The sequence below is a fragment of the Nilaparvata lugens genome, chromosome 4 (assembly GCF_014356525.2).
Source record: "Nilaparvata lugens isolate BPH chromosome 4, ASM1435652v1, whole genome shotgun sequence".
In the NCBI taxonomy this organism is placed as follows: Eukaryota; Metazoa; Arthropoda; class Insecta; order Hemiptera; family Delphacidae; genus Nilaparvata; species Nilaparvata lugens.
In genome coordinates this window covers 33,115,060-33,142,278 of record NC_052507.1, presented here as the reverse complement: position 1 = coordinate 33,142,278, position 27,219 = coordinate 33,115,060, and the positions used below count along the sequence as shown (strand labels likewise).

Sequence of the window (27,219 nt, the reverse complement as noted above, 5' to 3'; positions counted from 1 at the left end):
CATGCTGTGAAATCAATTCTCGAGCTTCTCGAGAGGAAAATCATCCTCTCAAAACTTCTATTCGAAAACTCTGAATAATGTCCATCTCAGAACTTAATGTAGTATACTAAAATACCTGATAGAAATCTCGGTTATCTGAGACCCGTTAAAACAATATTCTGTGTACCGGTACTGTAGATAGGTATTGCAATTCGATGAACTTGAAATGGATTTTGTTTTGTTTGAGTACTCATATTGAGCTCACTTGAGCGTAGTTAGTGCATAGGTGATAGATAGTGGTATGCTGATGATGTAGCATGTAGGTATTTGTATTCGGATTTGTGGGCTTCGAACCACCAAGTGATAAAAGATTATGAAAGTCTGTATTCTGGCAGTCAGTGTTGAAGAGACAATATGGAAAATGAAATCTTCACTCTTTCCTTTATCTTATTTATGAACTTTTGTTTTTCCATGTAGGCCTACTTGTATTTCAAGCTTTAGATCAACCATTCACAAGCCACAAGCCTCAATAATAACTGGTTCTGGAGATTTTCGTTCATTGTATTGCAGTATGACCTCAGTAATAGGATTTTAATTATGTTTAATAGTTGTAGAGTTGATTTCGTACTATGCATTCCGTTGATGAATTATTTATCGATTTATCATAATTTGCTTATTTCCAGGTCAATCTTCATGGTAGTCTACTTGGAAAATCATCCTCATGCGAAACTCAAAGCCAAGATGTCGAGATACTGCTTAGGAAATCAAAAACACTAATAGATCGGTGAGTAAAGCTTCTTATAAACTTTTCTTCAATACAAGTATTTTTTCCAATGAAATCTGAGTAATTCTATAACTTCTATACACTAGTATTTCTGTGAACAGTAGACTTCGCGTAGTTATAAACTATTACCTTCTCTAATACGAAGATGCCACGCGAGGGTGGATAGAACGTTATAATAATTAATTTAACAAATACGACATTACAGACATATCATGCAGACTCTACACGAGTATTTCTAAGGTGTAGTATAGTAAGGTGTCCTGCAGTCATAGAGGCGATATAACATAGATAAGATATAACTCCGAATTGAAGCATCACATAATGAAAATGATAATATGAGTAGGCTATTTTGGATAAAATTTATATTTCAATCCGATAGAAATCTCGTCTCTCAGTGGTTCTGTCACTGGTGGTTTTGTGGGAGTAATGTTTAGTAAGTGGAGTTCGTTTCTCTCGGAACGTTGACTTGGGGCTCAGAACAGCTTCTCAATCATTACAGGATTCAACAAAGTCCCCTTTTCAACAAAGGTATTCCCTTTGTTATCCTCCAGTACAAGTACCCTACAGCTTGCAACTGAATTCGTCCGCTCGAAATGTAAGGATTCGCATGTAATGTAATGATACTTACACACACACATACACAATCTTGAAATAACTCAGTTTCTTGGAACTGAAAATTTTCCCATATAATTTTGACTGAGCTTGAGTGTATGGAGAATGGATTCAAGTCAACTGTAGTTTAGCTCGTTTCATCCTAACTAGAAAAATAGAATAAACCGACAGAGGTATCAAGGTATTTGGGTATTGGAAGATATTATTTACATCCTGTATTATTTATATAGTAATGTTGGATGTTTGAGCACGACATCTCAGTTACAAGAGAAAGCTCATAGCAGCCTAGTCTTAATAATGATTTATCGGAATGAGATTAAAAAAGTTACTTGCTACATCTTCATGAAATAGAGTGGTCCAGTTAACATCATAGAGTGAAAAGTTTGGGAGAGAATTGACAGGAAAACTGTCTTTTTTGATTTTACACTTTTAGAAGTGAATATATCAAAAACTAAAGAAGATATCACAAATCTCCACTGATCAAATTTGTGGGAAATTCATCTAGCGTAATTTTTGTTCGTTTAGTCATGTCGCTGAAATGCATTGTTTCCAAGATAAGCCATAAATAAAAAAATGCAACTTTTAAACCACTCTCACCTCTTAAGCACAGGGGGTAGGGATGAGGACTTTTGTTATGTTTACCTTCCAACTAGTCCGAACAAAGCTGCGGAGTCGAATATTGTGTTCCAAACATTCCCTCCAAATTTCCCTGTCAATTGATCTATTGTTGTTGAACTGGAGATTTTACACTCAACACTAAAGGCTGTAACAATCGTAGGGAGATGCGTAAAATAACGAAATAATACATGAAACTGAAGAGGATATAATGCTCTATGAGCTCATGATTAGCACGGATTTTTCCAACCAATCGTTAGAAAGTTATACGCCAAAAAGATGAAAAAATCGGAGCTGGAAGGGTTTTTCTTCAAAATGTGACATCTTTCAGAACGCATATTTAGAAAACAATCGGAGATATGGAGAAATGTTGCACAAGAAACTTGTAGGCTAATTTGTAAGCTTCTTTCGCATTTGAAAGTAGTTTACGACAGACGCATATTGTTCGAGATATATGCAAAAATCAAAATATGACCCTTTCAAACCACCCTCACCACCTTAGCACAGGGGGTGAGAGTGAGGACTTCTGATATGTTTACTCACTTACTATCCTTAAAAGAGCTGCAGGGGTGAAAAATCTGTTCCCAACTTTTCCCTCTATAATCATTAGTTGACTGAACTATAAAGATAGTTTGATAAAATACAAAATCCAAAATGTATTGGGGAGAAACTGAATAAGTAACATGGAATTCACTTGAACGATAAAATAGATTATCATAGTTTTTGAATTCATCGATAGATAAAAATAACTATGAGGCTGCTAATATCAGATTAATATCCCTGATAAAAATCTAATTCAAATCTTTAATAAAAATTCAGTAGATTTGCTTCAATAATTGATGGTTATATTAAAGACAATTCAATGGTAATTCCACTAAATTAATAGATTTCTACTGAAAATTCTGATTGGGTCAAATTATTGGAGTTTTTTTTCCAACTTGATCATTTTTATTAGTTCTATGTTTGATTGTCGAAGTTTATGACGAAATGTGATTTCATTACAGTGACTAAAATAAATCTTGTTGGAATTTATTGAAATTAGCGTGAATTGTGAATTGAATTAGAACCAGGGTTGAAATACATTCAAGTTAATTGGTCTTCGATCAACTAGGTCATGTTAGTTTGTATGGAGCTCATTTCGAATAACTTGATATTCAATTGTTCAATTTGAATCATTGTCGACTAGTTGCAATTCATAAACCTCCCTTGTATAAAGCTCTTCATCACCTTGTAGAAAATTATGTCATCTGTGCCTATAGTACCTTCAAGTACATACTATTCTATCAGCTATCAGCTGTTCCAGGTTGAACTACTTTTAAATTTTCGTAGTACTGGAGAGAGATGGAAGATGAACAGTAGGATTCTCAGAAGCAGCTTGTATCATGTGTTGTGTGTTGTGTCACACAAGAGCTTCACATGTTCATCTCGAGAAACTTCCTATCATACTCAAAAGTACTAAGCTTGTTGTTATTTGGTTGGTTGATACACGAGCAAGAGGGAGGAAAATTTCATCAAATTTTCTTTTTCCTAGAATGTGAAATTAGTTCAGGAACGTTTTTCTAAGACAAGCTTCCCTTTTGTTTCCGTGTTCTCTACTTATGAACAAGAAGAAAACTGCTCCCTATCTGGTCTCAAGAACTTCTGAAAACTGGTTACACAATTCAATCATACCCTCGTCCTCTAGTCGCGCTTCGGATGTGATGTTTATGGCAAAGGTCGACTTTTTATTATTCTACAATGCTGTGATGCTTGAGCAGCAGCCTGTCATTGTGAGATGAGGTACCGACTCTCAGTTTTTCGCTTGTGTGGAAATTCATTTTTCTCGAAAAGAAGCATCAAAATGAGATCTTCTTTTCTGTTACATCCAGAGGCGAGTTTTCATGGAGAAAAATGGTACTGGGCTTTTTTGGACTTTTTTGGATATTAGAGGGTTTCATGCTAGCCGTTGAGAAATATCTATCGCATATTTGAAGTGGATCTTAGCTGTTGTTAATTAAATTTTTTATAAAGAAATTGTATTTTCCAAGAGAGTCGCTTTTTGAAACATCAATCGATATCAAATCAACAATAGAAAGATTTGGAGGCAACAAAAGTATTCGGAAAGTTTTAAGAGATACCAATAAATTGATCGCTCACCAAATTTGATTCCATATGATTTAGAAGTTATAACAGATCTCATAGGATCATTCACCTCTCAGAATCTTGTTCAAATATGTTTAACAGTTTATGATGAATGATGCTTTAGAAGATGCGTACAGATTTACGCACTGCACGACACACAAACAGAACGCGAGCCATACGCAAGATGGCCAAGTTCTGGCTAAATTCCCACCGACAACAAAGGAACATATTTTTTTTATTGTAATTTGACTGCTATCTAACACTTTGGTGTTCAATTCAGTTCAATTCTAGCTTAAATCAATATGTAAAAGTTTGACATATTAAAGGGGTATTCACTCCTTCACAGTCTAAGTGAGCAATGCCCATGCACTGTTTCTTTCAGAATCACTCTTACTACATTAAAACGAGATCTGTAGGCTTCTTACTTTTCAGTCTTCTCACTGTATTAGAGTTGTCAATGAGGTGTAGAGAGTCTCTTATGTAGAGTCTCTTCATGGTTTTTGGCAGCCTTTGTAATCATGACATCGACTTCTTCCATCTGCATGTCCCTGTGGAGATCCGAGTTTCTGACAAAGTATGGAGCATTGACAGCATTCCTCAATACCTGGTTCTGGAATTTCTGGATGGTGTTGATGTTACTTTTTCTTGCACAGCCCCTCAGCTGGATGCCATACAACCATACAGGTCGAAGTATTTGTCTATACAATAGTAATTTATTGTAGGTTGAAAGGCTTGAATTTCTCCCCAATAACAAGTACATTTTCGAGTATTTGAAATCCAGTTCTTCTCTCTTTTTTTTGACGTGTGACTTCCATCGTAGCTTTGCATCCAGTGTCATTCCAAGATACTAAGCTTCATTTGCAAATGGAACTTCTTTGTTGTTTAATCTTATTGGGATGTACATATAAAGCCTTTTTGTGAAGAAAACATGTGTGGACTTGCTTTCATTCAACTCAATCCACCAGGTTCTAGTCCATTTCTCAATTTTCTTGATGGCTTCTTGCGCTTTACTTGTAGCTTCCTCATTAGTTTCTCCAACTGCTAAGACAGCTGTGTCATTCGCAAAGGTTGCAATAGTGTCATTTTCTGGCACAGGAAGATCGATGGTGTAGAGCAGGTACAGAGTAGGGCCCAATACACTTCCTTGAGGTACTCTAGCTCTAATTGGTGTTAGTCCTGAGTAGCTATCACCTTGTTCCACTCGGAAGAATCTGTCTGACAGGTAAGATTTTAGCAATGAGGCATATTGCTGAGGTAGAACTTTTTGCAGTTTTTTAATCAGACCTACATGCCACACTTTATCAAATGCCTGAGCGACGTCTAAAAAGATAGCAGCACAATATTTCTTCTCTTCTAGAGTCTTCTCAATTACATGAGTAATTTTATGGACTTGCTGAACTGTTGAATGTTTTCCTCTAAATCCAAACTGATGATCAATAATGAGTTGTCCACTCTCTATCACATGTTTCAATCTGGAGAGCAAAACTTTTTCGAAGATCTTGGCCATTATGGTAATAGAGATATGGGTCTATAAGATAATGCATCATGTGGTGGTTTACCTGCCTCGGGGACCATGATGACTTCAGCTACCTTCCATGACAGTGGCACATACTTCATCCTCAAAGCAGCATTTATGAGAACTGTGAGATTTTTCAAAGCTCTATCTGGTAGGTTTTTCAGAACATCACCAGTAATGAGATCACATCCTGGAGCTTTCTTACAACTGGTTGTCTTGATAATACTTATCAGCTCATTTGTTGTTAATGCTGGAATCTCTCTCATATCCTGTGATATTCCCATCACATCATCTTCTACACTACCTTGGAATTGATGAGGTTGAAAGACACTTTCCAGGTATTCTGCAAAACGTTCAGCTTTCTGTTCGTTATTCCTTGCCCACTCACCATTAATTGTTTTGATTGGTGTTTCTTGAACTGAGAGTTTTTTCAAGTACTTTGTAGCTTTCCAGAGTGAATAATCGGAGTTCTTATCTGTAGCAAGGTTTCTGAAATATTTACTGATCATATCATTCTCATAGCTACTGATACATTCCTTCAATTTCGTAGCTAGAAAATTCAAATGAGTTTCATCCACTGGTGCTCTTGTTCGCTGCCACTTTTTCCTCGCTTCCCTCTTCTCATGGATAAGTTCCAATATGTGATGTGGATAATGTGAACCAGAAGAACTTGTTCTCTGTGTTGAATGTGGAGTGCTGTCCCAGGCTGCTTCTTGGATGTCCCTTGTGAACTTTTCAACCTCAGAATCAAACTGATCACAGCTTGTAATTTCTAGCTCAAAATCTAATTTTGCACACAATAATTCTTGGAATGCTTACCAGTCTATTTGCCTATTAACTAGCCTCAAATTACATTCTTTCATCACCATAGTTTCACCCACATTGAGGATCAATGCAGTATGATCAGAGCTCAGGTCTTCACAATCTTCTATTTCCATGTAGTTTAATGATAGATTCCTGATTACAAAGAAATCTATCAAATCTGGTAATTTATTTCTATCAGTTGGCCAATATGTGGGTCCATTTTATGACATTACTGAGCATTGCCTATCATTTATAGCTTGAAATAGCTGTCTTCCTTTTTGAGAGTTCAATCTTGAGCCCCAACTTATATGTTTTGCATTGAAATCCCCACCTATGATGAATCTGTTTCCTAGGTGATCGAATAAATTCTTGTGAACTTCATTGGTTATATTGTGTCTTGGAGGACTGTAAATGGCTGCTAAAATAAATTGAAATCTTCTAGTTTCCACTGTAACTGTTGTCACTTGAATTTCTCCTGTTCGAATAGGTGAGTTTTCATAATGCTTCAGACCCTCTCTGATTATTATTGCACTTCCACCTCTAGCTTTATTTTGGGGATGAGAAGTGTGATACAAATTGTAGCTTCTGAATCTCAGGTATGACTTGGTTGTGAAGTGAGTCTCAGAGATTAAACATATATTTACTTTCTTAATTTGAAGTACTGCTATTAATTCTGCTTGTCTCTGTTGAAGGCCATTGGCATTCCATGTAATTATTCTCATTTGCTGGCTCATTTCTTCTTAGAGATTGAATGACTTTGGTTTATTTCTATTTCACTTAGTCTTTGCTCGAATACAGTCAACATCGACTCCTGTTTTATAAGCTTCTCCAAGATGATGTTCAGGATACCACTCATACTTTCTTGTTGTGTTTCCTTCTTCTTTGAAGAAACGGCTTTAGAGTAGCTCTTGTTCGGATTTGTGATGGAGGAGGTGCTGCTCTTGAATGCTCCTTTTGCAGGCTGGTTGTTCAATCCCTTCTGCTTCTCCTTTTCAGGCTTTTTGTTGGGTTTCTTTCCTTCAACAGTCTTTTGAACATTGGTTTTTCGTTGTCGTTGATTTTTTATTTTCTGTAGTTCTACAACTACAATACATCCTCTGTAGTTTGATGGATGTTTTCCTCCACAGTGGACGCATTTAGGATCCGACTCCTTCGGTTTTGTGCAGCTGATTGTGCTGTGCTTCCCAGCACACTTCACACATCTTGGTTCTCTGTTACAATATTTCTGTGTGTTGCCAAAACCTTGCCATTTTTCACATTGAGGCACTAATCTAGATGAAACCAAAGACTCAATCTCCACTTTGCATCCCATTATATGTTTAATTTCGTATACTTTTTTCACATCTTCTTCAGTGCTAAAAAATAGAATAAACATGTCAAGTGGCTCCTTGGTCTTCCATTTAAATTTATTTACAGCATTCATTATCTTGGATCCTCTATTTTTGAGGTCAGCAAGTATGCTTTCGGGTTGCAAGTGCTATGCAGTTTCTTGGCCATCACTCTTATTGGTCTCGTTTGTTTGTTCTCATACGAGTACCATGAGTATTTTGCTTCATTCAACCATTTTGTTGCTTCTCTGAAATCTTTTTCAGACTGAAAATTTATTTTTAATGGATTTCCAGTCAATACTTTGAAATTGAAAGTATCCTTACTGGCAAATTTTGTTATCTCCTCGTATACTTTTTGAAAAGATTTTACGTTTTCCCCTATCACTGGTGGAAGGGGTGGAATCTTTTTGCTCTTAGCTGGCAACTTTTCTGCAACCGATGATCCATGTAGTGCAACATCTGACTGCTTTTGAATGTCATGACGGGATGAATCAATCGGAGGGGGATTCAAGAGCTTCCTCTTCTTTGAAGATCGCTTATTGCGAGCTCTAACCCACTCAGTTTCTTCTGCTAGAGTGTCGTCATCGGTTTCATGTATAACCTGGTTTGATGAAGATGATTTTCCCCGATTATCCATAGCTTTGTGTGACGTACTGTACTACCTCCTGAACACAAAGCTTCAAGATTTTCAATTCTCTTGATTAACTATTGTTTTTCTTCCTCAGATTTCTTCCACTTCAGCTCAGTCTTCTTCCAAGCATTATATAGGATCTGCTCTGTTGCTGATTTGAGTTTGTTAATTCTAATGTACTTATATGGTGAACAATCAGCAATTGATAAACAATCAGCAGCATTAGATGATTCCTCCATTTTCGTAGGCACAGTTTCTACTTCTTCTTCTTCTTCAAACTCTGGCGTCAAGATTTTGGGTGGACGGATTAGTTGTTTATCCGACATTATTCGCGTTTATCGAAACATATTGTCCGAAACACTCGAATAACACTCGCGCACGCGTGCGAACGCGGTTCACAAAAACGGCCTCGTTGAAAACACAATCGACCAATTTCTGCTTCGCTTGCATAGATATACGAAAAATTTATCCGTTGCGAATTTGTTCTAGTTAAAGAGTATTCAACCGAAGAAACTGCTGACTTTACTTTTCTACACTACACTAGACTAAACGGCTACACAACCTATCGCTACGAGCTCTCTCACAATACTGAGGAAAGGAACATATGGCATGCTCGCCCTCTGATCTCGATTACCGTACTTAGCGAATCCTTGTTCGAGAAATGTGCAAATTCTGTACGCACTTAAGGACCAGACCATATTGAGCGTTCTTCAAGGCGTTTACAGACGGTGATTTTTGAGCCGTTTTTAGGGCAGGAAGGTTTCCAATCGGATGATTGGGTTGTCGCTTGAAAAAATGAGCTGAAAACTATTTGAGGATTTGGAATTCACATAAGATTGGCACAATTTTTATCAAAAAATGTTTGCGAACATTATCTTAGGTATATTGATTTATGTAGTTTTGAACAAATAATGCCTTTTGAATCAAATTATTTACTATCGATAAATATTTTATAGCTATTGTAAAAAGATGGGATCGATAGTGTACGATTCAGATAAGATAATCCCTACTAATTTATAGTGAAAAATTTTCAAGATATAATGATAATTATTGGAATCGTACTCTCATGATAATATATGATGATTGATAGCGTTTAGTTCATCTTCATCTCATTGCATTATGAACCCAATCATCCTTCCACACTCGATTATGCCCGTAATTCCGTACAATGGCGCCAACGATCGAGTTCCACGAGAGCATACTGCACTGCATCCGAGTTAGAAACGGCTCAATAGAAGATCATATCAGTGCACACCGTAGACCAGACAATGCTTGATGATGGCCATTGCTCCCACAACGGTCGGGAAACGTTGAGCTATGACCCTGGAATGTTTGGTGAGGGGGTGATAGGGGTTGTTGGTGGGGTAGAGGGTGGCAAAACGCAAAGCTGTCGCTAACGAGAAGTCATAATGGAGGCATTCGGGCTGAGCAAGATCCCAGGGGTGAAGCTATTAGTGCTCTTGTTCCGGAGAAACGTACTTCCACCCCTCTCACTCATCCCCCCACACCCTGCAGGGGTCGTGCATAGTTCGCTCTCAGATTCGGTCCAAAGTTTGTAACCACAAACAGTAGCCGGGCCCCCATATTGATTAGTGACGTACACTTTGCTTTTAATACAGCTTGATGGGACGATCAAATTCTTCATCAGATTCTAATTATTGACCTTCAGTCGTAATGAATATTGATAGGAAATTTTGAGGCCAAAAGGCCTGAGTGTTGTTCCTAAGTGCTTGGTAACTTTGACGTCTATCCTCTCTTACTAATTTTTCGATGTGTATAACTTCCTTTTGGATGTTATACTCTCAGTATGGTACTTCATTCTTTTGCTTTGTTGTGAAAAATGGGAAAAGTTTGGAAGTGGAAATGATTGAAGCTCTTCAATCTACACATACAATTTCAATTTAACTCACAGATGCAGCTAAGACCAGCTGGAAGATAAAACTTCCGAAAATCATGCTCAAAATTTATCATTCCCAGTAATTTGTTTGTATTGATGATGAAAATGAATAAGCATCCAAAGTTGGGTCGCCAAAATAAAAATTAGGAACCACATCCTCTGCGTAGATCATTCTGGTGAGGATATAGAATTAGCTCGAATATGTAAGCTCTAGGTTGGAACCATAACCACCGTGTTAATTATCCTGAACTAGAATAAAAATATAATTGAAAATTCAAAATCAATTGAAAATGAAGGAGGCAATAGTGAGAACGAGCTAATATCAGCATTCTGAAGGAAGAATAAGATCAGGAGTGAATATTGTTGAGGCTCAAGAAACTTTCTATAAATGGCATCTGAATTTCCTCCTTCTATTCAGAAAATTTCATTTTATTCAAAATGTGATAAAATCCCTCAATAATCTACTAGTGGACTGCCTAGAGTTGGGATTAATCACTTGCCACAGCAGTTCAATCTCATTTCGAACGGATGAAACAAGTTGGAAAGCAGACATGGTTGTATGTTGTGCTTGTGCTTGTGCTTGAGCTGTAGCCTGTAGACCAATCACGTTTGTTCGATGTTGCTATTGATTCGTTTGAGCTGCACCACTGATGAAAGACGTCAATTAGCCGGATTGGCCCTTCATTTCTATGCTAATGATACCTTTGTTCTTGTTTTGCAATGAATCAGCTGATTGTGAACGTACATTGTATTGGTATGAGGTTGATGTGGGAGTCGATTTCGAGGCGAGCTCAACCAGAACTTGATGAGCTCGAGTCAATTCCTTTTGATTCATCTGGATTAACACGTTGATGTAGTGTATCCTACACTGCGATTCATTCCAAACTATCAGCATTGGTTGAATGGAATTCTGACTGTTCAAAGTCAATCCAATTCTACTAGTATCACCCAATTTCAATACAGATCACTTTCCAATAATGATAAGTGAACTAATCAAGTTCATAGCTTGTTTAAGTGGAGAAAAGTATAGAAAGTATTATCTCGTTAGAATAGATATATGATAGCTCTGTGAAGAATACTTTTTAGTATGGTTAATCAGTCTTAGGAATAATGAAACTCACTTCGATTAATTGCTCAACTCATAACAATTTACATTACAGAATCCATTTGAAACTATTATGAGTTTCAAGGAGCATGTTGATTATCCCCTTTTCCTGATTTTTTTATCGAAAATTGTGTTTTATGTGTTAGAGAAGAGAACGAATTCAATGTTGATGATATGATCATTTCCAATTGAAATCAGTAGTGGAATGAAAAAACTAGCATTCACTATTCAGAGAGCTTAGTATATTGATAAAACTAATTCATGACAAAGCATAATTTTGTCAGTAGACTTTGCAACTTCTACTAGAATTATTGATATCAATGAATATTATTATACTGGATATCATTGGTAATCCCGTCCTGTCCCAAAACCTATGGATTGGGGTACAGTTAAGATTTAATTCACGAAAACGCCGACAGCCCCAAAAGTAAGTCTTTAATTTGCACTAACCTTGGAACTGGCGAGGAAGTGGACTGTATCTCGTGTGTAGAAGTTACTGCTGACGATATCCTGTCTTTATGCGTAGGCCTATATGATATTGTACATATATCACAAAACGAAACGAGGTAATTGCGTTCAGCTCGAACGCCACGGAACGGAACGAAACGATGTTGACTTCTCGAGCACGCTTCTTGAAGTGCTGGTTTGAAAGATAAACGGGGAGGATGAAGGAGGGGTGAGGGAGAGAGGTTATCTTGCCTCTTTGGGAGAGGGGGAAGGGGAGGAAAGCACAAACTAATCAACCCACAATCAAGGCTGCCGATCCTCCGTGAATCCACCAATCATATTATTATTGATATTATTACCTATATTGGATATTTTTTTGTTATTATATGACAAATAGTGTGTTTGTTTCCTTTTTCTCAGAAAAATAGCCATATCTGTTATGAGATAGTTGGCATGCGACTCGTTGCTTATATGAATATTTTTCTCCAGGAAACATTATCTCATCAATTTTCGTCTAGACCTGGTAGTTGAACGCAAGTGTGCGATGTTGGGAGAGTTATTGCCGAATAGTCGTTTGCGTACTTGAATGTGCATCGTCATTTTGTTGTTATATCTCGTAAATATATTTTAAACGCTTCAGAGAAACTTTTCTTCTTATGTTGGAGGAGTAAAAGTCATATAAAAAATGATGAGGGAAAACGTAAATCGTACTAAACGTAAATTTTCACAGTGGAAAAACTTGTATCTCTGTTCTTTTAGCCGTCTTTAACGTCAGGAATGATGAATGAACCATCTGGAGGGGTGTGGTTGAAGAGGGGAAGGGTTGTGGAGAGCGATAGTCTCTCGCCTTACTGTCAACTTATTTTTCTCTAGACTTTTCACGGTATTCTCAGACACTCGTTCAGAGCTTCCACTTCACAAAGATTTGAGAAATAGCTTATTTCAACTTCAACGTTGTCACACGCCCCAAAGCTGTTTAACATTGGGTAGGGGCGGTATAAGAGAAAACACAAAACTATGCTAATAACACTTATGTGTTATGTGTTAATACTTTTGAAAGGATTTCAGCTTCTCAACATTCTCAATAGAACTTTCAATCGATAAAAGATCGGAAGAGCAATAATAAACTGAAAGATAAGGATGCCAGTGTCAATGTCAAACCAAGTGCAGTTGCCATATATTGGCAGGATGCAAACTTGAGCTAGAAAAATTGTGTTCCAGGAATTTTGTAAATTCGTGAAAAAACGCGCATATGATGAAAAATTGATGTTTTGAAATCAATCAGTTGCCGACATCAGTTATTGGAACACCTTTCGCTAAATAAATAAGCTCAAAATTGAATCAGCTTTTATAAACTTATGATTAACTAGACGCATAGCCAATCTACCCTGAAAATAGATAACATCCGCTCAATTCCATTTTTCCGTACTTTTGCACTCTTCCCACTCGGCTGTTCGTGAATAATCAACTAATGGAGCATAGACTCACACGTCTAGACGGAAAGACGGAGAACTCAGAATGGAGCATAGCGAGCTCATGTATCCTATCTACTCGTATCTCATGTGAATGTGAATCACAGTGAAGGGTTTCATAAATAATGCTCCGAGAGAGCAGGCAAAACTCTCACTCTTTGATATTTTAGTCTCTGATTTTCATATACTACCTCTCTATCTGAGTAGATTCTCTTGTACTGTGAGGACCTCACTTTTTGTATATTAACAAAAGATATCACACTTTCGTATTTATGAAATGCTTCAAAAAGGTATCACACTTTCGTATTTATAAAATGCTTCAGAAAATTTTCATTCATATTTTGAAATATTTTATCAAAAAAAAAATATTTTCCAAAGTTCAAAAACAATGGCATCCTGCATTTTTCTCAATTTAATTTTCAAAGTGTACTCGAGTATTCGAAATCATTGGCAACCTGTATCTTTCTCAATTTTTTGCATTTTTCTCTGCTATATTTGCTGCCTTATTGTTCCTAACATTCTATTTGATTACACAGTTTGATTCAAGGTATTATTCCCAATCAAATTCCAAGCATCCTTTTTTTCGTAATTCAGTTTCCATTCAACCTCTTTTTTCAATTGATGAAATTAATCCTTTAATGCATCCATCATGAATTTCAATAAACACTTCAAGCAAATAATCATGATTATATTAGCAGGAATAGAGGTGCATTTGAAAATACATAAGCAAAAGCCATTTTTTATATTGTATGAATTTCATATTTCAATCCATTGATTATAGTGTCGCCAAATGGGGCTTGATCTTGATTTGCTCAATTCAATATTCGTATCTTAAACGAAAAAAATCCTTATAAATCAGAGTGGTATCACAGTAGTGCATATTAATTGAAACAGGCTCATAAATCCAATCCTAGTTCTAGCATCATTGATCAATTATGAAGTACAGAATCCGCCCTTTACTGAGACTTGGCTGTATGTTGTGTAGTACACAACAACTTTTGCCTTATAGATGCTATATATACGTGGATCGTTAATAGTACATGGTTTGAGAAAAGTTGCTGTTCTATATTCTTCATCCCTTCCGCAAACCTCAACCTCAACGCTCCTTCAGAAGAGTGGAGAGGGACTCTCCTAGTAGGATGGTTGTTGCCCAAGTCTAGGTAATTGCCTCATTAAAATAACCACTCACGAACAGAAGGGATGCATGCATACCTATCTCCAGTGTATGGCATCTTTCTCTTCAGCAGTATGCCTAGCTCTCCTCCATTCTGGATTCCAATTTACGCTTTACCGAGTCATCGTTTCGAGCTCGGTGAACCGTTAATATTACTTTCGGGCGCAACTTTCCTTGTCGTTTCGTGTTTGGAGTTGGTTTGGTGGATCCTCCACTTCAATTATTCATAGTTTTGTGTAGTACCTATCCTGATTGATAACTTATTACAACTATATAGCATAAACATTATTACTCTTATAATTACAAGTTGCTGATTAGTATCATTTTTATTAACGTGAAAGTAGGGTTAGGGTTGGGTTGAATTGGAGTCAACCTTAGGTCAAGTTAAAAGATAGGTTAGTGGGATTTGTAATCCAATACAACTCATGCACATTCAATATCATAAATTTCTCCTTCCAAGTGAAGTGAGAGTTGGAGTACCATATTTTGAACTTTTACGATTTGAGGAAGGTGATCGTGAGTTTCACATAGCAGAAGAAATTCACAAATTGCTAGCAGAGGAAACCTATGAGATTGTTTATTCTTTGCTATTAGGATGCTCATGACTTTGAATACGTATCCTATTTGAAATTAAAATAAGTAACCACTGTAATTATTGGGGAACTCGAGTGATTTTCAAACCCCATTACCTTCTAGTGGGTTCGCCGTTGAGGCCTTCTTTTCGAGTGGCTGTAGAGTGGTTGCAGCACAGAGTGCCTTTGGGAATCGGTTTAATTTAGCCCCGTTGGCCTTGTTCCAGGCCGGAAATCAATTATTTTGTGGATTACTAAATTTAAAAACAGGTAGTTCAACAAAACGAAGATCTAAAGTTCCACAGCCCTTTAAATCACATGAGAACATTGAGACAGTGAGAGCTTCAATTTTGTAATCTCCAAGGCGATCAGCACGCAGTTATGGACTTCCTGTGAGGAGAATTCTTCACGAAGACTCATTCATTTTTATCCATACGATATGGATGATATATGAAATGACTGATTTGAAGTAACACTTTCCAGAATGCCTTATCTCAATCAGAGGTGATTTGTAATGGCCCAATTGTGGCTCGATTTGCCCCCGTGTGATTTTTTTTATATTCCATATGTCTCTATGTGAACCGTCCAAAAACCTTAGATGTAAAAAACAACATACAGGAAGAAATTGCCAAAATTATACCTGCATTGCTTGAAAAGGTAATATCAAATACAAGAAATAGGTACCCAAGACTTCAAATACAGACTTCCATTCTGAAAATTAAATAGAACTACTCTGACTTGAATTACTTGCCTTCTTGCTCTTTACATGAAGTACTTGAAATTAAAAATAATCATATAATGAGTAATTAATTAAATTCGATGGATAATTTGCCAATATAATGGTTTTTGTATGGGCGCCACCCAGTCTTTTTTGACTAGGAAAATAATAGTTGATAGATAAATACTAGTAAAATGATAAAATATAAATAAACATAACCTGAAACTCTCACTCTGGGTCGTGAATTCGGGATTTGTTGAATAAAATGAATCAATCAGTTATTGCTTAACTATATTGAGAATTCAAATAAACGAAAATGAAATGAAATTGCAATAATGCTGAGAAGCCTCACAAATGAAAGAAAATTAAATATGAATAGAGCTTCAAAACTAAATTCAATCAAAAATGTAATCAATTTAAAAATTGAAAATAAAGTTTTCAATTTGAATTTGATAATAAGATAAAATCCAAAAATTGCTAGTGAGTAATTAAAATCAATATATACAATTATCAATAGAATTTAAATCTTTCAAGAAATGTTCAAAACTGAAATTCAAAAGCAGTACTTTAAAATAAATTTGGAATCTAAGGAGCTGAATAAAAACTTTGCCTCTGAAATTACTAATAATTATTTGTTAAACCCCACTTGAAAAAGGACACTGGAAGGTTGTTGCTATTTTTGGCTATAGTGGAGTCACAGATCAATAATTGAAATCCTAGTATGTGTCCAAAATAAAACTGAGGATAAGACTTACTGTAGCTTGATCACATCACTCTCCTATGAATTGTGATAAATGATGCTGCTGTTTGCCAATCCCAGAGAATACCTCAACACAGGACACTTGACACCTCTCAATGACCGATTCTTCAAGACTGGCTTGGGACGTTCTCGTTCCTCCATATATAGCATAATGTGTCGACCTGTCGCTCATATGTGGGGTTCCTCTTCATACGGGATCTGTGACTACCACCACTACTTGCCCATGTTTATCTTTCCAGTATTAAACAATATTGGGGACTCTACTTTCAAACTTTATTTCTTACTGACAGTTTACTTTCAGAGGAATAATAATTTAGAGTTTGTAAAAAAAATGAAGCTCATTCAATAAAAAAAATTATCTTCCCTGACTCTCAGCTATGAAACTGATTTTTTAACAAGACATACAATGATTCTTTACTCTCTTTATGATTTAATCAACTCCAATAATATGAATATATACATCAAAGCAAAATACATCAATATTACATCAAACCCAATACAAAACAAACAATACAAAAATGAGAATAAATACATCAAATTCACAAGTGCCAAATACATCAATCTAAATTCAAATGTGACATAGTAACATAGCATCAATCACATAAAGTAATAAATATGTAGTCTACAGTAAACATTAAAACATTGTAACATTGCAAATCTTTTTATACATAATTATATGTAGTGCACTACCCTATATTATAAAAAACAGTCTACCTAATACTCATGAGTTATAATAATATGGATTACCGGTATTAAAATACAATATAGATTAGACCTACTAATTAATTACCTTTTTAATGATCACTATTCACATTACCCGTGATTTTTTATTCAATTACAAAAATATCATTGAATTCCAATTGAGACATGTAATTGACCTCTGAGAATATTAGTTTGGTCACATGGTTGTCAAAATCCTCAATTACCACGTGCACAACTTTCTAAAATTCCTGGTTGAAAGAACCATGCTTGAAAAGTGCTGGTCGTCATTCTACGAAACATGCCATTCTACCACATGCCATTCAAACTACACATTTACATTATTATTCAATCAAGCATGCAAAGTTCGGACAATGGGTCTGTCCTTTCTGAACCTCTGCTTGTTCGTACTACCTGGAAACACTCAATAGGTCTACTAAGAAATATTATAGGTACTCAAAATTGAGGAGAAGGCTTCGAAATTAATGTCCACCCTGAAACTGAATGTTGGAGAGGTCATTCACTCACGGTAGGGTAGCATATTTGGTGCAGACTCTTACAAATAAGTTTTGAAATAAATAAATTTTTTGCCACATTCTATATTATGATATGAATCCTATATCAGATCTTATCATCTTCAGTTTTCCAAAACAATTCACACACGATTTTAGGTCCTCTACTTTGAAAACAATTTTAATCCACGAGATGTGCTATTGTAAAGGACAATCTCCTTCAATTTTTGAATGTATAGTATCAGATTCATTGTAAGAATTTGATTGGTTTCTACATTGTGGTCTTATCAATTCATAATCTCCATTTCTGTAGAGCTACAGTTGTACAGCTAATCGTTTCAACACATTTGGCTATTCGTCTATGTTGTGTTTGTTTTTTTACTGAAATTTTAACATTGTTTTCTTGTATGTGTTTTGATAGAATTGGACTGAATCAACAGAAAACATACTCAAGTGATTGTGTGTGGTGTGGTGTATTTGCAGATTGGGGCCCGGCCGGTCGGAGGACGAGGACGACTCGAGTAGTTCGTCGTCGTCAACGGTGTGGTCGCACCCCCCCGCCCCCCTCATCTTTAGCAACGCACTCCACGTGGCCGTCGAACAGGGATCCGTGGAGGTGGCGCGGCTCCTGCTCAAGTACGGCCTCGAACCCAACCAGGGCGGTCGTCTGCCCTGCGCCACCACCCCTCAGCCACCAGCCACCACACAACCATCATTCTTCCCCGCCTCCACCGCCTCCACCATCACCACCACTACAACCACCACCACTACCACTGCTGTTCAGGCCACCAGCTCATGTGAGTTGCAATCCTATCTCGTTTCAAAGTTCTAGCTCGATTCAGTTTAGTTTGGTTCTAGTTCTAGTTTAGTTGACAAACTTATTACTCATCAAGTTTCAGTACTGGAATGATGACTTGCAGACCTAATAGTCTACTAGTTTAATAGTTTGCAAGTCGTCACTTCAGTGTTGAAACTTAATGAAAAAAAAATAATATCAGATTGTAGTGGATAAAAAAATTCAAGACATCAACTAATCATATTGTTTTTGAGTGTTCTAGTTCTTGTAGGGTACATACAATTTTTCTTGAATTATTGAATAACTATTACTATAATCATTCATAATAATTAAGCTTCCTAGTTCTTCATGGTTACACTTTTGCCCATTTCCGAGTCTCTTTGAGGCCGTCGGCAGAGTCATGGTTGGAAGTGATAAGTTACAATTTGTTTCTATTTCTGAGTTAATCCATATTATGAATTCAAAATTCATATTAAAGTCTTATTTGTTTTAATCCACAATCAAGAATAAATTATGAGCAATAAAATCACAAAATTTTGTGTTATTTATACATAGATTCCCCTATTATACTTCATTCACAGACTACATTCTTTTCGACTTATCATTCGAAATTTACTTGTTGTTTGCAGGTTACACGACATCTGTGACAGAGCCGATAAGCAGTAGCTCAACGGCAACGGCGACGACGACAGTGACACGCCGAGTGAGCTGGGTGCCGCCGACGTCACCGCGGTCGCCGTCCGCCACCGCTCTAGACCTGGCCAAGAAGCGGCGCTGCCTCACCGCTAAGGCAGCCGCCGTCGCCCGGCAGAGATCCTTCTCACTCGAAAGCAACTCTGACCTACTCCGGCCGGCCGGCGGCGGAAACTGGCAACAGGAGAGGCGAAGTGTCTCACTCAAATCGAGTCCTTTGATATCCACAAGAACTCCTCCACCAGGAGCACTTCCCGAAGAAGTGGTTCCTGCAAGAGGCACTGGTTCAGAAAAGACAATCCCTGAACGCAGTATAATCGCCGAGTTGAGAAGGAGCAGTGAGATTTTCAAGAGCATACTATTGAACTTATCAATGAAGGAATCTGAACAATCGGAAGCAGAGGAGACAAAGTCCAATGCAGAGTTGTCGCCTAAAGAGCCCCAAGTCGATGTGGCCACTCTATTAGCCGAACACGGACGTCGAAGACTAGCTTCGTTTGAATCCGACGGGTTCTCCAGTCTTTCATCCACTTCTTCCTCTTCCTCTTCATCCTCCCCATCCTCATCCTCATCAAGTTCGCCTTCGAGATGTTCGGAAAGTTCGCTAGGAAGTCCAGAGGAGGACGATGATCTGGACGGGGCCCCTCCACCAGGCGGAGAGGCGAGCCCGATGAAGCCTCTACTCAAGACCCATCCAAACTTGCCCGCCGAAAAACTGGTGGGAATCTCGGGCGTGTACACGAGGCGCCACCTCTTCACCCTGCCCGCCCTCTTCATGGCTGTCATCAAGGGCAATGCCACTCTCGTCTATCTGCTGCTCAAATACGGCGCCAACCCCAACTTTCAAGTGAGTACTCTCATTCCCTCAACTTCCATTGTAGTGTGAGCACAATATTGGTCTAGCCTACATGAAAGTGATTAATCATTAATGGAAAAGTGATATTAGTTGATTATAAACTCAAATGTATTACGTGAAACAAAACCGTAGAAAACAATGAGAACGATTTGTGTCACATTCAAGATATTTTATCAAAAATTGAATCCGAATAATTTCCTTTAAATTTTCCTTCAAGCCTGAGTTATGAATTCTGTCTGTATTAAGATGCATTTGAAATCACATACATTGTTATGTTTAGTATACGCTCTTCCAACTTTCAAAACAGTTTTTACCTTGGAAGAAATGCGATTCACGTTATTGATTTTCAAATATTATATACTAGCCGTCAGGCTCGCTTCGCTCGCCATATCTGTCTAGCCAGGAAAAATGAGATCAGCCGGCTCGCTTCACTCGCCTGCATTTTTCATTTGAGCATGCTTCATTCCCTCAGAAAGTCAAAGTACTTCCTCGTTCGATTCAATCACCGATTGATTTCAATCATTTAGTGCAGGGTGGAAAACTTCGTTAGGATATTATGAGAATTATTGTACTCCAGTCTAGCCTTTAAAATTAGAAATTAGAAAGAAGAATAAAGAAACTGATCTAGAAGAACGTTGAAAAACGCCAGTTTTGAGCATATCATAGGCGTAATATTGGAGGCCTCTCAATTTTTAGATCTCAGCGGAACCTCAGTACCAAATTTGAACGTTTCATGTCAATTTAATCTCTAAAATTAAAAAAAAAAACACTGAAAAAAAACATCTGTTAATATATCGGCGTATCTTTGGCGAACAAAATTCTTCCACCTCAGCTAAACCTGTGTACTGAATTTTTTTCAATAATTATATCTCCATCATTTATTGAAAAATGTGAGAAAACGCAGAAAATCTGAGAAAAACGTTTAAAAAACGCTGATTTTGGGCGTATCTTTGATGAAATATTAAAGTCACCTCATCACAAAATTTTCAGACCCTAGCTCTAAACCTCTGCACCAAATTTAAATATTTTCTGTCTATTACTTGATGAAAGAACTGAGAAAACGCAAAAAACCGCTAATTTTGGGCGTATCTCTGGCGTTATTTCAAATTCCTTCCAACACAACATTATTACACCCCAGCTAAGCTTCTGTAGTAAATTTGAACATTTTCTGTTCATTTGTTCTCGATAAAGATGAGAAAGCGCAAAAAAACGTTGGAAAAACGCAGATTTTGGGCGTATCTTTGGCGTTATTTCAAATTCCTTCCAACACAACATTATTACACCCTAGGTTAGCTTCTGTACTAATTTTTAACAATTTCTGTTCATTTGTTCTCGATAAATCTGAGAAAAAGCAAAAAAAAACACTAGAAAAAACTAATTTTGGGCGTATCTTTGGCGTTATTTCAAATTCCTTCTAACACAACATTATTACACCCTAGCTTAGCTTCTGTACTAAATTTTAACAATTTCAGTTATTTGTTCTCGATAAAGCCGAGAAAACGCTAAAAAAAACGCTGGAAAACGCAGATTTTGGGCGTATCTTCAGAAATTTTTCCAAATCCATTCTTAGTGCGCCTCTAAAGGGCCAACTGAACATACCTACCAAATTTGAACGTTTTTGATCCTGTAGATTTTTAGTTCTGCGAATGAGTGAGTCAGTCAGTCAATGAATGAGTGCCATTTCGCGCTATATATATACTGACTCTTCCCATAATCTTGTTCCGGGAAGGGAAGACTTATAGGATGTTCCAGACTGGAACAGCCTATCCACCCAAGATTTCCTCCAAAAAAGCTATGCATAGAATTACAATAAGTCGAAAAAAGGTGAAAGGTTGAGCCGAACATTTCCATTCACACGCATAAATTGTCAGAATTTTCCAAAATCCTCTAAGATACTTTCTTCAATTTGTGGAGAAAATCACTCATGTGAACGTCCACTAGGTCATACTATACCACATTCCTCCAGCATAACGATAAATTGATCATAACATTGTCTTATCATCCTTATTGCCCACCTGTCCTCAACATATTATTTCCGGATCAAGCAAAAAAATCTACGAGACTTGACCAGTTCCATCTGTACTCATAAGATTATATAATTTGTAACTTAGCTTACAATTCAATCTACTTTGAAAAGTAATTTTCAAGTTTATTCTATCCAAATTCTATAACTTCACATACTATATCTATTCTGACTAAATTCTATTTAATAGTATTAGTCATCAATAACGTGATTAAATTTGATTCTATTCCACTCTTCGTAGCCTTACAAACTTGAGTAAAAGACTTCAGCTTCTGAATTATAATATACAAAACCCCTAGTTCTAACAAATCCTGAAAGCATTATTCCAATCCATCAATGTTCGTTCAAAAGCACTTAAGTTATAACATTCAGTAAAGCCAATAATGATATTAACTATCTCAACAAGAAATTTATACTTTCGCTTTAATAGCTCCTTACAATGAGCGACATATATTTTTATTATTTTGTTTTGTAACACTATTTTTATTTTTCTAACATAAAGTTGAAGGAGAAAATCCAAACATTTATTCCGACTCAATAGCTCGGATCATTTTAAGTGGATTTTATCTCAGCGGGAGCCTCTCTTGAATTTCTTGTAACTAGGTAACATCAGGCAAGAAACTTTTCCTACTCCAAACTATAAACCTGAGGTGAACTATTGTTGGGAAGAGTTGGATGCATCATATGTTACGTTTTGTTTTGGAGAGATTGGAGAAAGAAGTTTCTTTTAAGTTTGTTCCGCCCTCGTATGAACAATTTTCTATTCACGAAACTTCCATACTTCTTGGAGTACTCGACATGTGGATGCGATAGAGTTATTCGTTTTCTATACTCAAATCTGATTACATGGTTGGAAGCTGACAGAGGAGGTTCATCATTATTTGGAGTGAGATCAGGCTGCTTGTATTGGATGTGTATTCTATTCTGCTGTCAGCTTCAGAAACTTGAATTCCTTGAAATGACTTTAAATTGTCTTCATTTTTCCATGGAAATATAAGAAGACATGTTGAATTTTAAATCAGTTTGATATACTATGATTTGATTGAGTGAGAAATAGTTCTTGTAAGGTCCAATAATTTCAATAGAGAATAATTGATAATGGAAAAATCTCATTTTAAAAATTAAACTGACTAGATTCATGGTTTTGATTGATCTAACCATATTGTGAAACAATAATTTGCTTATCACCGACTTTGTAGCATAATATACAAGTATGCTCGAAAATTAACAGACTTCAGTAGATGATGGAGTAATAAGTACTTGATAAGAAAATGGATTAATTAATAATCTATCCAGAAATGTTTGTCGGTAGGATTTATATCCTCATTATCCTCTGAAATATTTCATTCCCTATACTTTATAGTTTTATATGAGCATAAAAAGTAGTCGTCATCTCTCATCATCATCCCTCTCACTCATTACCCACGCACAAGCCTGAGAGCTTATGTGGGAATCAGCTTCAGTATTATTATAAAATTATCATTATTATAAATTTAAATGAGAACAGATTAAACATTTGCCGTTAGGTTCCGTTATAGTATAATTATCTATATTCTCCACTAAATTATTCTTCTTATGAAAATCTGAATTTGGCAAGCTTACAATAACTCCTGCTCACTTCCAGCATGCTGGAAAATGATGCAATGAATCATCCCTAATTCCGTTTCTAATGTTTTTGTAAATGTGCTAATATATCGAAAGTTGCTGAATACTATCCAACAAAAAGCAGAAGTTGGAGATAGAATTTCTGGAATTGTAGAATACAAATCTTCAAGATATAATGTTCGCTATTTTAAGGAATTCAATTTTTTGTCATTCCAGTTTAACAATACTGTCATGAGATTACTACCTCAGCACATGATGTATACGCTCATGCATTTATGAGGATATCCATATTTTACTGAAAAAGATAACTTTAGGCCATCTATTGAGAAAGACAAAGTCGGTTTTCTGCTTAATTATGTCATAAATAATCCATCGTGTTCCACTCTGCGTGAAATACATTACATGCAGAAACTTTGAATATGCTTCTACAAGTCCATTAGTTTCAACACCTCAAATGTTAAAAATACGATTTTCAAATGTTGTCAATGAATAGCTTTTGTGCATGGTCAGACAAACTATATTTTTCTGATACAACAACATTATCAGGATCGTGATATTGGAGTTCAGATATTTATGGATTATTTAGATAGTCACAATAGTCGGTCTGGACGTAGGGCTGCTGATGAATCAAAAGCCTGAAAAAGATTCTGATATAATAGAGAGATGAGCAGTGTTTTTAATTCACATCGCATAGAAACTCATCTTGCCAAAGACTGTCCTCTGTCAGTAAGGACCCTAACATATTTGTATAGCCTCCTTGTATGTAAATTACTTTGTCTGGGTGGAACCTGCAATGCATTAAGTGGCCTACACTTACTCGAACTGGTCGTGAGTTATCTCTGTAAGTCACGTCGCATTGAGACGCGACGCGAGTCTGCTAGATGATTCAATTCCATATTATGATCATATTATTACAATATTCACATTTTTCAGCTTCGACTGAATGTGAACATTATAATATCATGATCATATACAGTATGATATTAACTCGTCTATCAGATTCGCGTCGCATCTGAATATGCGGCTAGCCTAAGACATGTCCATTTACACTATTGTGAAATGAGAAATGCCTTGTCCACTCGTTGTATCTTGTTTTTTCACTTGTGATTCGTTTCACAGAAAATAGTTTTGTGTATTTGTCATGCACATTATCTATTCATCTTCGAAACTCCCATAATAGGAAGTAGGAGATGAGTATCCCGTTTTTATAGAATAGGGAATTACTTTTCCGTGTGGAACATCCAATAGACGTATGTAAGAGGAAGAGTGTATTATGTGATAACCCACCCATTTACTTATACACTCCTGCAACTCATAGCAAATTTCTCTGTGTGAGCAGCTCTCATACGTTCGCACACTGAGGTGATATCTGTAGGAAGCGAGCTTTGTACTAAGATCGGCTGTCACATGTGTTGAGGTTGAAATTGTGCAAGTGAGTTGACCACAGAGATGAGAGTTGTCGCTCTCTAGCAAAGGAAGTCGGAAGTCGGAACGGCGAACGACCAACGGCCAACGGCCACTCTAATAACGTTTAATATCGAATTTCCACTTCCTTCTTCCTTCCTTTGTAGCTACCCTTGCTCCTTTCCGTTCCCCTTTTCCTCGAGTAACAATAACGAAGAATATCGATAGTTTGAAACTCCTATGCAGGTGCCAATTTGAAATGAGAATCTTCGCTTGTTATGTGTCTCATAAGATTGTAGAAGTGAAAATGTTTGTTATGGAGCAACTGAAACTATCAAGGTTCCAATAAGTCTCCTTTCATAAATAATATCACTGATTCAATACACCTACATTGATAACTCAAATTGGAAAAGGACGGAGCGTCCAGCACACTCGTTAGACAGAAGATTCTTTTAGGCCAGAATCACTTCACACACTTAGATGTTTTTTTTTTTTTAATTCACTTTCCAGGAGTTACGTATCCACTTCAAATTGAAGAAACGTATTTCATAATCATCATTGACAGCTTTTTATAAGTATCATTCATACAGAAGAACTAGTACGATTCTAAATTTTTGAAATACTGGATAAATAGACAAATCCTATATAGGCAATCCTCTCATTGAAGTGAATTTCATGCTCACTTCGCAATTAAAACTTGACCATTCTGTTCTGTTCCTCTTTCACTTGAAATGGTTCTGAAAGAAGAATTATGATTATATTGATTCATAAGTAATTCATTCATTGATTTAATGATACATGATTATTCATAAAAATAATCGGGGGAGGAACAGTTTTGGGCTGTGCCTGTTAATCCTCCCCCAATGATTTTTATTTATATAGAAGCCCGTACAGTAGATTATGATTTTCAACTTTATTGAATTTGTGTCCAATTTTTTGAGCAGAGCGAAAAAGGAATTTTCAATGTAATTTTTAGACAGATTGAAAACCAAATAATCATTCAAAATTGAATAACCAAACTATTCTCACTAAGCACTTTAAGTTGCGAAATATTGACTGATTTGAAAAAATTTAATTCAAAAAATTGGAAAAAACTTCTTCACTAGGAGCAGAACTGTAAGATGGCTCGTCCTCTTATAAAATTCAGGTCGAAGGAATAACTGACTAGAAATGTTTTTACATCCTAAGTTGTTGCTCTCTGCGATATCAATCTGTATCTATATGAATTCTATCAATTCTGTTCAGTATGCAATCTCTTATGTTTCCAGGAATGCAAAATATCTAATATTTTAACTCTTAACGATGACTAGCTACAATATTATCTTCACTATCTACACTAGTAACTTGCCGGCTATTATATATATATATATAGTGTTCTAGAACATAACAATACATCATCCATCATCATATCAATCATCACTCCCTTGCAATATTCTCAATTTCAGAAATTGTAATTCGGTCTTGAAATGCTACATTCCACAAGTACTCAGAGTTCCAAGGTAACAGGAACAACATATGCTCCGGAAAAATGCTGCTTCCCGTTGTAAGAATTCGCAATAAAAGTGACCACCGCAGTGATGTGGGATCATTCCAGGGAATGGATGGTCTTCATTTTCATGGAACATATCTGACCGGCTATGGAATCCATAGCGATAGTTGAAAAGAGCATCGAGATGTTGTAGCCGTAGTGTCACGGGTCACGGTGAACTGCTCTTACATTTCATTCAACCAAACAGGAACAACGACGCATTCGAAACTTTATTGGAATTCAATATTTCCTCATGCTGGATTCAGTTCTGGGGAATTTCCGTTGCATACTGCAGATCATTGTCATGGGTCATTGTCGGTATGCGATCGCAAATGCAGTTTCAGTTATGACAAATGTCATACTGTGCTTCAACAGGAAATAACAAAGTTGGAAATTCCTCCAACTTTGTTGTGAAGTTTGTCTCTGTCTTCAGCTGTTCATATTCACATTCTTGTGATTTTCGAAACACAACAATTTTTTCTTCTCTCAATGAGAATTATTTGATGAAGAATCTGTATTTTCTAAACTGGATTCCACATTAATTAAATGGTTCACTTGCAATGTACAA

General features: G+C 36.5%; 1 protein-coding gene across 1 annotated transcript in view; it reads left to right on the top strand.

The window, feature by feature from the left end:
- The window catches only part of LOC111050143, a 565,154-nt gene that overhangs the window by 221,602 nt on the left and 316,333 nt on the right, over nt 1-27,219 (top strand). Inside the window, exons 7-9 of the mRNA XM_039426978.1 lie at nt 663-763; nt 18,230-18,543; nt 19,172-20,082. Of these exons, the coding sequence (XP_039282912.1) occupies nt 663-763; nt 18,230-18,543; nt 19,172-20,082 (1,326 nt within the window). The remainder of the gene's footprint in view (nt 1-662; nt 764-18,229; nt 18,544-19,171; nt 20,083-27,219) is intronic.